The sequence below is a fragment of the Anopheles coluzzii genome, chromosome 3 (genome assembly GCF_943734685.1).
Source record: "Anopheles coluzzii chromosome 3, AcolN3, whole genome shotgun sequence".
Taxonomy (NCBI): Eukaryota; Metazoa; Arthropoda; class Insecta; order Diptera; family Culicidae; genus Anopheles; species Anopheles coluzzii.
In genome coordinates, this window is record NC_064671.1 from 46,052,724 (window position 1) to 46,067,460 (window position 14,737).

Sequence of the window (14,737 nt, forward strand, 5' to 3'; positions counted from 1 at the left end):
ATATGCCTACCGATTCACAGATAAGCCTCCTAAAACTACTGATTTTCCATTTATCCTACCGAAAATCACAGATATTTGATTTTTCAGTCGTTTGAGCTTAATCTGTGACGCTTGGGATGCTGTTTCAAGGATTGCTAACCTCATTTGTTACTTATCGCGCTGATGCACGTTTGTTTGCCTGGCACTTTTTTTAATTTTTTCCGTTAAAATGTAATGTTCATAATAAGTAGAAAATGTCAGTTGCATGGATTCCGAAAAATTGCTCGTCATAGGAAATCATTTAAATTTGAATTTGAATCTCGCTGTCGACGGTTAAAGCTCAAAGACAGACAAAGAGAATGAAATTTTCAGGCGAGGGGAAGGTGGAAACACACGGTGGGGGTCCGGCCCAAGATCGGATCCGAAGTCCGTTGTTTTGGGCTGATAATTAAAAATGGCAGATGGAGCGCTACCACAGAGAAAATGCGCTCTCTTGCTCCTTCTTCTTCTTCTTCTTTTTGGCACAACAGCCGCTGCCGGTCAAGGCCTGCCTGTACTCATTAGTGAAGTCGGCTTGGCTTTCAGTGACTTATTGGTACCATAGCAGGATAGTCAGTTCTACCTATGGGGGGTCGGTCTATTCGGGGCTTGAATCCATGATGGGCATGTTATAGAGTCGTTCGAGTTGACGACTGTACCACCAGACCGGCGCTCTCTTGCATGACTTTTAAAATACTCGAGGCACTCTCACTGAAAAGAACGCTTGCTCGCGCTGTTTCATTGTATTTTCCTCATACCCCTTCCTTCCCGTTTCTCCCCGAATACGCTGCACTAGTGCGAGCGGGACACCGATACCAGCATGCCGCTGCGAGAGAACCAAACGGAGCGCGCAGGCTGAAAGTGAACGCACACATTCACACATGTGTAATTGTGTGAGTGCAAAAACTGTGTAGAAACCACAACATCAAACGCTCGCGTAATTCCAACCGTCTCCCCCTGCTTCTACATGCCCCTCGCACATTTTTTCATTCTCTTTGCTAGCAGGGTACCCAAGTGCCACAAATCCTCTAAACGACCACTAAACGGCCTCTAAACGACTCAAGTTCCCTACCTAAACGGAATATAGAAAGACTTCGTTTAGCAGACGGCAAACGACTCATGCATTCTAAAAATAGCAAAAAAGCTGGTGGCGCTCTCTGTTGATGGGATACCCCCCAACCAGTTGAGCTTCCTCGCTTGGAGGAGAGCTTTCTCATTTCCTCTGTACTGTTGTATGGTTTCGCATTGAAGTTATGCATCGCTAGAACTAGAACGGCGATACGATTGTTTAAATACTAAACTCCAACGGAAACCACCAGCACTGAAGCAAATGAGATTTGAGTAATGGTCGTTGGTGTTGATACCCACGTATCTGACCACACGACCATTCATATAGATTTTTGCTCATAATATTAGAAGGCTATATAGGTCATGATAAGATGAAACTTGTCGAAACACATTGCAAGAAAATCACAGCAATATAATGATGAGTTGTAATACGCCATTTATTGATCAAACCAATGAAGCTGTGGAGCTTTCTTTTTTTTCTATGGATATTCAATTTTCCAGTCGTTTAAGCTTAATCTGTGGCGCTTGGGTAATCATTAAAATAATTGATTAAATTTAAATGGTTGCGTTCTCAACAGTGCTCCTGCCGAAATCTGCCAATATAATCTGGCCACACTGGTCCGCAGGTCAGGCGAGCTTTTTGGCGGCCACCGTCGCAAAACCGTCGCAAAACGTCAAAACCGGCGCCGCATGTACTGCAAACCGACGTCGCCAGCGAGCGAAACTCGCAACGATTTCGAGGCGCTGGCGACGGTCGTTTTTGACGTTTTGCGACGGTTATTGACCTTTCGAGCGAGCTTTTGCACTGCGGGCCAGTGTGGCCAGATTATATTGGCAAGTTTCGGTAGGAGCACTGTTGAGAATGCAACAATTTAACCTTCGTTTCTATGACCAAAAATACACCCTCATTTTTATGACCACCTACCCGGGTAGGTCATACATTTTGTATGGGAGTTCGCATTTCAGGAAGGTAAATTTGTTATGGCCCAACCTGCCTAACATATTAAGCCACTCACCGCCGACAGGCAAGGGTCTTCGTGTGATGTGTGAGTGTAGGAGGTCGGGTCTCTCGGGAGAATGAGAGGGCATCAAGTGGGAACCGAGCGGCGGTCGGGCACTCGGTACGGGCATTCAGAAGGGCAAAGATATTATTAGCGAATACATGGTTTTTACCTACATCTTAAGCTTAAACCATTCCCGCGTTGTTGGCCGTTGTTAAGTAGCGCAACATATCACAACAAAATTGATCATATCTTCTGTTTTGGTTATTGAAATAACTTGAAATTTTCAGAGAAGCTGCATAAAACTTTGTTCTTTTCAATATAAAAAAATAAGAATTTTCAAAATTATTTTTCATATACAGGCAGTCCCCGAGATACACCTGGCTTCAAGCATCCCTGAAAATTTGAAGTCATGTCAATAACTAAAACAGAAGTTATGCACAATTTACCACGCAAAAAGAGCAGTTTCTCATACAAAATTATGACCTACCCGTGTAGGTGGTCATAGAAGTAAGGGGTAAAAAAAAGTTAAAATAAAAAAAGTCTATAAAAATAATTTTGAAAATTCTTATTTTTTTTATAGGGGAAGGTAGGTAAAGACGGACACGTTAAGGGAATTGGTAAAAATCTAGGGTTATATAAGTGCAACGACCTTGAAAATGTTCATATATTATCTTACACTCATGTTTTATCAGAAAATGTGTTGAAACTTTTAAGTTTCCATCGATTTTTGCTTTTTTTCATGAAAGAAAAACATGATTTTTTTCGTGCGGTTTTGAAATGTTCGGGTAAGATATGACACCTGATTCGGGTAAGATATGGACACCTGATATGGGAAAGATGGACACAATGAAGGGTAAGATGGACACCTGTAGAAATCGTTGGAAAGTGAAGAGTTTTACAGTATTTTAACAAATTCTATCGCTTTCCACGTCCTGGTACGTTTTTAAACCAATTCTTGGCTTATTTCAACGACGATTCATTCAGCCGTGGTTTTAGGACTTGTAAGCACCGCTTCTAATATATCGTAGAATGCAGCATCTAAATCATTATTGAAATGTCGCGCACTTACAGCTGACGTTGCTCCAGCTTACAGAACAACAGTCTAGAACTTCCTTTAAGGAAATTACTACGCGAAAAGACCACGACCCCAGTATTTTTTGAGGGACTTGTTAATATTTTAATCCATTTCCACCATGTCAAAATTCATGTCAACCATGTCAACATTTGATGTTTGTAATCCCATAGAATTTTTCATCTATTCCTGAACAATATCGTATCAATGCCTCATCTTTTTATTGTTTAAAGTTGTCCAAGTTGTGACAAGATATTGGATTTCGTGAAGCGCTTCATCAGCGTCGAGCGTGTAATAGCATAACGTATGATAACTATTTTGACCGGTGTTTCATTTCTCGCTTATTTCAATACTCTCTCTAGTTGCTGATTGGTTTATAGCTTCGGAATACCCTTATTTAAGGTATTTGAAGAAATCTATTTATCACCAATTGATATAAGAAGTAAAATAAATCAATAAATATGGTGTCCATCCCCAAGTGCCACAAATCCACTAAACGACCGCTAAACGGCTTCTAAACGACTCAAGTTCTCTACCTAAACGGAATATAGAAAGACTTCGTTTAGCAGACGGCAAACGACTCGTTCATTCTAAAAATAGCAAAAAAGCTGGTGGCGCTCTTTGTTGGTGGGATACCCCAACCAGTTGAGCTTCATCGCTTGGAGGAGAGCTTTCTTATTTTCTCTGTACTGTTGTACGGTTTCGCATTGAAGTTATGCATCGCTAGAACTAGAACGGCGATACGATTGTTTAAATACTAAACTCCAACGGAAACCACCAGCACTGAAGCAAATGAGATTTGAGTAATGGTCGTTGGTGTTGATACCCACGTATCTGACCACACGACCATTCATATAGATTTTTGCTCATAATATTAGAAGGCTATATAGGTCATGATAAGATGAATCTTGTCGAAACACATTGCAAGAAAATCACAGCAATATAATGATGAGTTGTAATACGCCATTTATTGATCAAACCAATGAAGCTGTGGAGCTTTCTTTTTTTTCTATGGATATTCAATTTTCCAGTCGTTTAAGCTTAATCTGTGGCGCTTGGGACCCTAGAATAGTTTCGAGCCGAAACGGATTCCCGGTGTCACCAGGTCCATCAAGGAAATATATTTGTTTATTGTGTGTCTCCTCTCCACTGGATTGTTCTGTCAAACCGTATTTGTCCACTGCTGCGGTAATTACATAATACACACTTCGTTGTTCGTTGTTCACTCGGTTCACGTTTACTAATACGTTGTCCTGCACATCGAAAGCATAAGAGTGCTCCAGGGAAAATAGTTCGGCAGCGGATATGACACATTGTAGCAGGTTTGGCTGTATCTGTACAAAGTCGCCTGAATGCGGCATACTCGGAAACATCGTCAGCGCCATCCGCGGCGTTTTTCGCACAGGTACTGATTAATGAGTCGTAGCGCTTTGAGGTTCTCGACAGCTCGCAGTAGCCAATTCTGTTCGGAGTTTTCGACGGTGTACTGATCCTGAATTTGTGTATTTGCGGCCTTACATAACTTTATACACGTATGGACGATATTTGAATGATTGTTTATGGTTTGTCGTTTTTCGTCCAACGCCTACATCGATGAATCGCTATGTCGGAGGAAAGTGTGCGGAAAAATCAACACGGTACAAAAATCATTCAAGCTATCTGCCTCTAACATCAACTCACTAACCAACATCGTCTCACTATGGAGTGAAAAAGTAACGCTCTATAGTGAGAGATTGAAAATGAGAACCTTTTTGTAAAATTTGTTATAGGACTAGTTAAAATGGCCCGGTTACAGGGCTACGCAACGTTTATTGAGACATATACGTCTTATCAACGATATCAGAATTGCACTTCAAATAATCATTTTGTTTTTGAATCCTTTGTAAAAGAATTTTTTGTGTGCTAATATTATTTATAACAAACTTTGCAGCGTATAGGATTCGATAATTTTCTTTACTTAATGTACTACAAATTGAATTGTGAATGGTGTACCGGTTGGAATATTTTTTTTTTATCAAACTACACACTGTTTGCGATAAATTTGATCTTTCGGATCATATGTTCCAGGTAACATCAAGTCCCGTGGTATCTTGGCATACGCCTTATCGAATCCCGGGAATGTCGTATTCTACGAACTCTTTCCGCTCTTCAGCATCTTGAACAGTCTGGGCTGTCGGCAGACGCATGTTTTCCCGCAAACACAATGCCCTAAATTTGCCCCCCAGCATGCTCCGCCGGATGCACTGCTGCAAGACCTGAACGTTGGTACCAAGCGAAACGATTGGCAGTATCTGTCGAAAGTTGTAGGTTAAGATATAGGTTAGATATATATGTTTTTAGGTTAAGTCTAAAATTGCATGGGTTTTTTTTTTGCACTTTTCCCATATACTCAGATTTAAAATCAGCAAACAACATATATTCTACTCAGCTATGCTATAAAAATTCCCGATTATTGAGGAGAGCACATTGCGTACCCAATGTTAAAGAACGTTCGATTCTATATGTATTTTTTTTCTTTATATCCACAATAAACATCTCTACTACTATCTGTCGAAAGTCGCCACATACCAGCACCACCTTATCAACGAATGTTCGGCGAATTCCCATAACGTCCTGCAGGGCGTGATCGAGGGCGCGAGCTTCTAGAGCAGGGGTCTCCAAACTACGGCCCACGGGCCGCATGCGGCCCTCGAGAGCCTTTTATTAGTTTGGAGACCCCTGTTATAGAGCATAGCCGCTGCTCATTGATGTCTCGTTCCATAAGATCAGTGATGCCTTTTGCATCAATTCAGCCTGTGCTGACTATACATGGATGTTACAGGAACTGTTAGCGTCCATGTATAGCGATAGCTTGAATGTAGAGTGAAGCGTACGTCCCCCGGTCAGTAGCAGAGCAGCAATTCCACTTGGAGCCACTGCGATTGCAATTTTTGATTGGCATCCCGTGTACGCAATAATAGTTTCGAACAGAAACGGCTTCCCGGTGCTACCAGGTCCATCAAAGAAAAAAATCTGCCCATGTGCCTCCTCTCGGCTGGAATGTTCTGTTAAACCGTAGCTATCCACTGCTGCGGTAATTACATCGTAATTTATTATTCGTTGTTCAAACGGTTCACGTATACTAATATGTTGTCCAGCACATCGATAGCATAAGAGTGCTCCGCGTCCACCAGGGAAAATATTTCGGCAACGGATAAGGCGCATTGTAGCAGGTCTGGTCCTATCTGCATAAAGTCGGATAACTGCGGCATACTCGGAAACATCGTCAGCGTCTTCTGAGGCGCTATTTCGCTCAGGTGCTGAGGTGCACTTTGAGGTGTTTGACAGCTCGCAGCAGCCGATTCTGCTCGGAGTGTGTACGGTGCACTGGCTCCGATTTTGCCTTTAACAAATCTTATCACGTTTGCGTCCTACAATAAAAGAGGATTCTGGGACATTCCCTCCGACAATATAAGGGCAAATAGGTGACGCAGATTTTGAAAATTTCAAATGAAACTGCTTCCTGTAGGGTCCTGGATATGTTGGTGTTGTCCTGCCGCAATCCAGACATCAAAAGTACACCATGCGGCCAATGACGACATCAGTCTGGCAGCGGTGCGTGATCCACTGGCTGCCCGTACTAACATACCATGGAAGCTGCTGCAATAAATTTTAAGCTTACTTGTACGTATTTAATCTTTAAACTATTTATATCACTTCATAAACATTACACAACATATTATTATTCGTATGTTTGTTTGAGGTAAATATGGTTGTCGTTTTTCGTCCAACGCCTACATCGATTAATCGCTATGTTGGTGCAAAGTATGCGAAAAAACCAACACGGTACAAAAATCATCCAAGCTATCCGTACCTAACATCAACTCACTATCCCACATCGTCTCACTATGGAGTGAAAAAGTAAAGCTCTATAGTGAGAGATTGAAAATGAGATCCTTTTTGTAAAATTTGTTATAGGATATGCCAAAAATGTTCTCAAATGTGTTGTTTAACTTTAAGTTAGGATGATGCATTGTTGATTTTTTCGCAAATTAACATTTTGATGCATTTATGAGAAGTGTCCATCTTACCCGTAGTGTCCGACTTTACCTACCTTCCTCTACTGGAAAGAACAAAGTTTTATGCAGCTTCCCTGAAAATTTGAAGATATTTCAATAACTAAAACAGAAGATATTATTGGAATTATAGTAAGCCGTATTTGGGTTATGAGTAATTTAATTATAGTAACCTATGAATTTGTGTAGCTATAAGTTTTTGTATAAAATACATTTCATTCTGTTTCTAACCGTACCAAGCTGGTGGACTGCACTACTTCCAATAGATATGATCAATTTATCATCCAGAAATGCTAATATAATCTGGCCACACAGGCTCCCAGGGCAAAAGCTCGCTCGAAAGGTCAATAACCGTCGGAAAACGTCAAAAACGACCGTCGCCAGCGCCTCGAAATCGTTGCGAGTTTCGCTCGCTGGCGACGTCGGTTTGCAGTACATGCGACGCCGGTTTTGACGTTTTGCGACGGTTTTGCGACGGTGGCCGCCAAAAAGCTCGCCTTGCCCTGTGGGCAAAGTGACCAGAAATACCGATGTATATATATATCTAGGGTTTGAAGGAAAAAATCTCAATTTTTTAATCATCGAACTACAAAACTCAGCCAAACAATTAAATCAATCTAAATAATCTAGTGAAAACCAAATGACAGCATGTACGATAAAATCATATCCAATGGAGCACTGCTGCGGCCCTGAGTGGTCGCGTGGAGCCCCGAGAAAAAGAACTTGTCACCACTGAGAAAAAAAATGTGCATCGTAGTCCTTCTTTGGCTTAGAATTCCCAGTACAATTTTCACATCGACACTTCAGAAAGACCTTCATTTGTGTAGCCGCTGAACCAAATCTAATCCATATCTTAGATAAAGGATGCATATTCTCGTGAGATGGAACTTTCTTTTTGCGCATTAGCACCCCCCTCCCCCTCATCTCGCTTAACACTTCTTTCGCTTTTACTTCTTTAAAGTTTTGAGTTTTAACCTACCGAAAACTACCGATAAAATTTTGATGCGCCTACCGAAAACCGCCAAAATAATCTGGCCACACTGGGCATGAAGTTCGAGTAGCAGTATGAAATGTGTTCGTTAACAGCAATTAAATTGGATCTTGTATTTTTTTTCATTGCTTTACATATGTACATATATATATTTTTAAAAATTGAGATGTACATCGGATTGATGTATTTTTTAGAGCTTTATAACAGTGTAAGCATATTTTCCAACACTCTGTTCATTTCTTTGAAGTTGGTGCAGGGATTGTGAAATTGAGCCGGTGGCCGTTTCTGAAGGGCTCGTTGTCGTTGACGTTTATCGAATGTAGTAGAAACGTCAACTTATACAACAGCCAAAAAAGTCCAATCGGGAGCTGCCGTATCATTGCGCTTATTATTGCGTGAATAAAGTTATAAATTATCAACGTTCCATTGCAGCATCGCTCGTACGGATAGTGGCAAACGCTTTGCGCACCATTCCTGACCGTTGGCATCCATTCGCTCGACATTGTGATTGTGTGGGCATCGATTTCAGCGGGCAGCATCCATCTTGATAACACAACCTTGCGCTAGCATGTTTACAGTAAACACACATCAGCACGTAAGTATGCGAGCTGGGCGGGCGGATGTTGGCCCTCCTCCTTCCCTTTTGGGAATTACGCAAATCCGCGCAAGATGTACCAGTGACCAGTTTCGCATGCCAACTGATTGGGTGTGATGTTTCTCCCTGCAGCAAATACTGTTTCACCTGTCTCAGATTACGCCACGACATAGTAGCATTGCCTTCAAGAAGCACCATAGACACCATCAACACCATCAGCAGCAGCAGCCTCAGCAGGGAAGGGAAGCAGTATCTCAGCTAGCGCAGCAGGATTTTGTGCCACGCTTGAAACAATCGCTCGTCACGTTTTACACCGATGCGTTCCGCAGCTCAGTCGAGCCATCTCCGGCGGGAGCAGCGCCCGCGCAAGTGCCGTCGGAGGAGCTGTACCGGCTGAAGTTACCCCGCCGGTTGGAGCGTAATTTGCTGAAGCACTTCAGCCAGGTGGAGCTACTGGGTAGCATCAAGGAAAGCACGCCCTGGAGTTTGAACGTTACGCCCAAGGTAAAGCATGGAAAGCGTGATGCAATCGCTGAGACTGTGTCGTTCAGTGGTGAATCGGTGCAGAAAATTGTCCGCAGCCTGTTGGCGCAGCCCACCAGCTGGAACACTGTCCAGCAGCGTGGCTTTAAGACGGTTCGTTCGATAAGCGCCGAACTCAAGCGCAATCCGGCTCTGTACACACGCATGAAGGATGCATTGGGTAAGGGTGCACACACTTTAGTGAAGTAATCGATCGTGAACCATTGTCAGTTCAATACGAACCGGGTTTATTCGTTTGCAGGTAATCCAGCACCGCCAATCTCGCACAAGTACGACCCGGTGGTGTACTCCGCACAAACCATTGCCCCGTCGGCACATGGCGAGCCACTGAATAAGCTTTTGGCCGACGATCCGATGCTGTCGGACGAGCAGCGACAGCGGTTGAAGATTGCTTTCGCCGAAGGCTACCTCACCGCATCCCATCCGGATCAGCAGAACCGCTCCGGCAAGGCGATGAAGTATTTGAAATTCTTCCAGCAGCTGCTAATCATCGTCGTGTTTATCGGCATCTTCATCAGCATGTTCGCGTCGCCGAATGGATCCGTGTTCAGGTAAGTGTCGGTGTGAACTAGCTGGAACTGTCTATTCGGGTGTCGTCGTGGTCGTCGTCAGCTTGACTGACCAGCGTGTGACATTTGCTTTCTTTAGTAGAATACAAATCGGCAATCAGGTGGAAGTCGATCCCGAGGACATTACCGTGACGTTTGAGGATGTGAAGGGCTGCGACGAAGCAAAGCAGGAGCTGAAGGAGGTGGTAGAGTTCCTGAAAAACCCGGGCAAATTTAGCAATCTAGGTGGCAAGCTGCCCAAGGGTGTGCTGTTGGTTGGACCGCCCGGGACGGGAAAGACGCTGCTTGCCCGTGCCGTCGCCGGAGAGGCCGGTGTGCCATTCTTCCACGCTGCTGGGCCAGAGTTCGATGAGGTTCTAGTTGGACAGGGAGCACGCCGCGTTCGTGATCTTTTCAGTAAGCTTTGACGTGAACTCCCCCTCCTGTTACATCGCCCATTCAGTCGGCATTTATTCGTTTGTTTTTCCATCTTATTGTTTGGGTGTGAATTTCAGAGGCCGCCAAGGAGCGTGCGCCATGCGTAATCTTCATCGATGAAATCGATTCCGTCGGTGCGAAGCGTACCAACTCGGTGCTACATCCGTACGCGAACCAAACGATCAATCAGCTGCTGTCGGAAATGGACGGCTTCCAGCAGAACGAGGGCGTGATCGTGCTGGGTGCAACGAACCGACGCGATGATCTTGACCAGGCGCTGTTGCGCCCGGGCCGTTTCGATGTGGAGGTGGTCGTACCGACGCCCGACTTTACCGGGCGGAAGGAAATTCTCACGTACTATTTGGGCAAAATTCTTAGCCGTGAGATCAACATCGATCAGCTTGCGCGAGGGACGACTGGATTCACGGGAGCGGACATTGAGAATATGGTCAATCAGGCGGCTTTGCGGTAAGAATAGCACATTGGCCAATAGTACAATTCGCAGCGATGCTAATGTTGGTTTGGCTACTGTTCTTTAGCGCGGCAATCGACGGAGCTGAAACGGTGTCGATGAAACATTTGGAAAATGCACGCGACAAAGTACTTATGGGACCGGAGCGAAAGTCGCGTCTGCCGGACGAGGAAGCCAACAAAATTACTGCATACCACGAAGGTGGACATGCCATAGTTGCTTACTATACAAAGGTAAGTCATCGTCTGTATGATTAACATTGCTCTGTGTGTGTGTGTGTGTGTTTGCGTTAAACAGGTTTTACTTTCCATCTGCGCCTTGTAGGAATCCCATCCACTACATAAGGTAACAATAATGCCGCGTGGCCCATCGCTCGGCCATACCGCTTACATACCGGAGAAGGAACGCTATCATGTAACCAAGCAGCAGCTGCTCGCCATGATGGACACGATGATGGGCGGTCGTGCTGCGGAGGAATTGATTTTCGGAGCGGACAAGATTACATCCGGTAAGAGCTTACGCAAACATCAAGGTTGTTCACTCTATGTTAACAGCATTTGCTTGTATCGCTTCCGCCACAGGTGCCAGCAGTGACCTGAAACAAGCCACCTCGATTGCGGCCCACATGGTCAAGGAGTGGGGCATGTCCGAGAGGGTTGGCCTGCGCACGATCGAAGGTCCGAAAGGGTTCGGACAGAATGAGGTACTCTCACCATCGACGATCGAAAGCGTCGATAACGAGATCAAGAAGCTGCTGAACGAAAGCTACGAACGAGCAAAGGCGATTCTGAAGCAACACGCCAAGGAGCATAAGGCACTGGCGGAAGCCCTGCTAAAGTACGAAACACTGGACGCGGAGGATATAAAAGCGATCATGGGCGGTGAAAAGCTGGCAGCTGAAGAGAATTAGGGCAGCGGGCAGATCAACGCGAATCAATGCGAGATCGGAAGGTGCACAGGGTAGATGAAGGCCGTCGCACTAGGACGTCATGCAAAAGGCAAATTTCTTACCGTTTGGGATGAAGCGTGTGTGTGTGCGTGTGTGCTGGATGTATAAAAGTTCAGCCCAATGTAAACGGGTTGCCGACAACTTCGAGACTCACATATAAAACCCACATCCTTCTGCACGCCACATCCTTCTGCAACCGATCTTGCAAAGTAAACTAAAGCGGGAAGCAGCCAGTCTTTAAGGCAAATAACAGTGCCCGCTTCTTCTTTTTTAACGCCTTTTAGTGAAGGTGTAGTGTTACAAAACCGCTTGATGATAGTGTAATGTCGATTGGATCGAGGACTAATATTGCTAGTAAGTGATACAAATTGCAAATGAAAAATGGAAATCTAAAACGACACCCAGCGTAAGGACACATGTTAGCGATCCAATGTGAAGTTATAAACTATTACATTAAAAAACAAAAACAAAATACAAAAAAATGATATATGCAAGCGTGTATATATACATATTATTTCTTAGGTGGCACGCTTCCTCAAACATATTCAAAGGTCCACAAATGTCTGGTAGTAGAAGCATGGAAGCAGAACGAACGCCGTGCAAGGTACAATGAACATTCAGCGCTGTCCCGAACAAGAACGCGCTTTGCATTGCTTTAGGTATGAAAATAAAGTACTGTTATCATGAATTGAGTTCGGAACATCTTTTGTGGAACCTTTTGTGATGTTTTTGAACGTGTGATGGCTTCAGTGTGTAAAGGAAAACAGGCAGCCGGTAACAGATTTCATTTTATATGATGCATTTATTTATGGCAAGATTCCAAGGGCAACGCCGCGCGTGTGTGTGTCGTTAACGGTGTGTTTCCTACTCTGCATCGCGCTTGTCAACGATACAGTCGGACAGTTCCTGCTCCCTTTCGATGAGTCCATCGTCCAGCTCCCGGGTGCCTTCCGTACCGCAGCTAGTGTTGGTCTTATCCTTGCTACACTCTTCGTACGACTTTTCGGACTCCTTTACCATGGCTGATACGTCCTTGTCCAGTGAGCTGAAGCACTCCTTAATCTAAACAAATAAAAAAAGAAAGGATTATTCCTGTAACATCGTCTGATGTAGTAGAGGCGCTGCTGCACCTACCTTGGAATACTTTTCGATAGTGCTGACCAGATCGATGGTAGGGTTCATCAAACGTTCCTGCAGACGGCCCACAACGAACGACTTCAGGTACTTGTCCTTGGTGTCAACCTTCATGATCTTCTTCAGCAGCTTGTGCACCTGACGGTACGTGTTACGGGGGGACTCTTTTTCACCTACAGTGGACGATCATTATTATTACTCCAAAAAACCTCCAAAGGCATTACGAAATTCTGTCCCAAATTACCTCCTTCACCGCCACTCGCGCCATCGCCACCCTCTTCGCCACCCTCTTCACCACCCTCTTCGCTGCCCTCTTCTGCGTCATCCTTTGACTCTTCGGTTTCATCGTCGGCTCCACTCACTGCATCATCGCTACCTGCACCTTCTTCGCCTTCTTTCATAGCGGAGTCCATTTCACTATCATCACCCTCAGCCCCTGACTCTGTGTCCGTTGCTCCTTCTTCACCGTCAGCTGCACCGGCATCGGCTTCCGCATCTGAACCAGCATCCTCTGCACCCTCCTCTGCCCCAGCGTCTATATCGAACTTGTATTAATGAGCGCCCTAATGTTTACAACCCTCAAAGAAAGTCCCTTACCTTCGCTTAGCTCAGTAGATGATTCTTGATCAGACGTGTCGTCAGTCGGACGGGCGGATACGATTAGCACAAGGCATAATACACTAGCCACAAGCAGTAGAAACTTCATCGTTTTTTTGTTGTTGTGGTATTATTTCACTGACTCCGTGGAGAATAAAACAAATGTAAGTGATGATCTTTACTGCTGTTCAGCGCCGTTTTTATACCACACGAAGATCGTGGAATCATACAGTCGATCGGTATTGATACAGCTTGCAGCACGTGTTAAACACAATGCACAGGCGATCGGGCTTTACTGTGGGCAAATATCCGCTGCAAACAAGCGACGTGTTGCAATAGGAGGAAAGATTTTTATTTGCTTACCATACAGCGACATAATTGCATGCAAAGTTTACATTTAGTAATTTTATCTCGACGGGGAAAAGCGCACGCCCGGGGTTGAGGGGTGAAGGTGGAAAATAATGAAGATCGCCAAACCGTCGCAGTGAAGATCGGTATGAAAAATAACTAATATGCACTTATCTTTGCAGTAGAACAGTGCTTCTGATCGGGTGAAACAGTGCTTAATCTGCGCTTTTAGTTCGAATACCGCATCAGGTCAAGTAGATCGAATTGGCTATCGGGTGCTTACAAGGATGAGGAGTTGCAGCCATAGATCCAGCGCTTTGGAGACCTTTCTACTCATCCTCCTCCCATAGTAGTATTGAAATTCAAATCCATTGAGATTACAGTGACGATCACTGTGCCAAAAACTGAATATAGAAGATCGACATGGAAGCTACACGCGCAACAATCCTGATCTAGAGCATGTATAAGAATTTTGTATATAACATTAAGTCTCGAGCTAATCAGTCTATCGTATGGGAGACTTAATCTATGCTGGACTTGACCCGATAACGGACATCCTTCAGTAGACGTAAAACGACGTAACGATCAATGGACTGCCAAAAATGGGGCGGTCCCGTGGTACAGTCGTCAACTCGAACGACTCAATAACATGCCCGTCATTGGGCCCAAGCCTGAAATGGACCCGTTCCCCCGTTGTGCAAGGATTGGACTTATCCGGCTACGTGGTAATGAATTAAGTCTCGAAAGCCTGAATAGGCCGGCGGGCATGTCCGCGTAGGACGTTACGCCAAATAGAAGAAGAAGCAGGACTGCCAAAAAAGGTGTTACCTTGATCAAGTTACGAAAAAACACCTAAAACAGTCATCTTCTGTCGGATTTAGAGAAATGTAGCGAAAAAGAAAAAT

The 14,737-nt window shown here is 44.5% G+C and overlaps 2 protein-coding genes across 3 annotated transcripts; one reads left to right on the forward strand and one right to left on the reverse strand.

The window, feature by feature from the left end:
* The first annotated feature begins 8,527 nt into the window (after positions 1 to 8,527).
* On the forward strand, positions 8,528 to 12,453 carry LOC120960146 (ATP-dependent zinc metalloprotease YME1L). 2 transcript variants are annotated; one of them, XM_040384141.2, is made up of 8 exons: positions 8,528 to 8,803; positions 8,936 to 9,506; positions 9,588 to 9,897; positions 9,995 to 10,311; positions 10,410 to 10,800; positions 10,872 to 11,037; positions 11,129 to 11,312; positions 11,386 to 12,453. In XM_040384141.2, the coding sequence occupies exons 1-8, from the start codon at positions 8,777 to 8,779 to the stop codon at positions 11,712 to 11,714; spliced, it is 2,295 nt and encodes a 764-aa protein (XP_040240075.2). In that variant the 5' UTR covers positions 8,528 to 8,776; the 3' UTR covers positions 11,715 to 12,453. The 2 variants fall into 2 exon arrangements, with proteins under 2 accessions (XP_040240075.2, XP_040240076.2); XM_040384142.2 differs by having other exon boundaries at positions 9,998 to 10,311.
* An 82-nt stretch (positions 12,454 to 12,535) lies between these two features.
* LOC120960147 (30 kDa salivary gland allergen Aed a 3-like) lies at positions 12,536 to 14,661 on the reverse strand. The gene is made up of 4 exons (XM_040384143.2): positions 13,485 to 14,661; positions 13,132 to 13,422; positions 12,888 to 13,060; positions 12,536 to 12,815 (listed from the first exon to the last, which is right to left on the reverse strand). Exons 1-4 carry the CDS (start codon positions 13,591 to 13,593, stop codon positions 12,618 to 12,620), a joined length of 771 nt encoding a protein of 256 aa, XP_040240077.2. The 5' UTR covers positions 13,594 to 14,661; the 3' UTR covers positions 12,536 to 12,617.
* Positions 14,662 to 14,737: the final 76 nt, after the last annotated feature.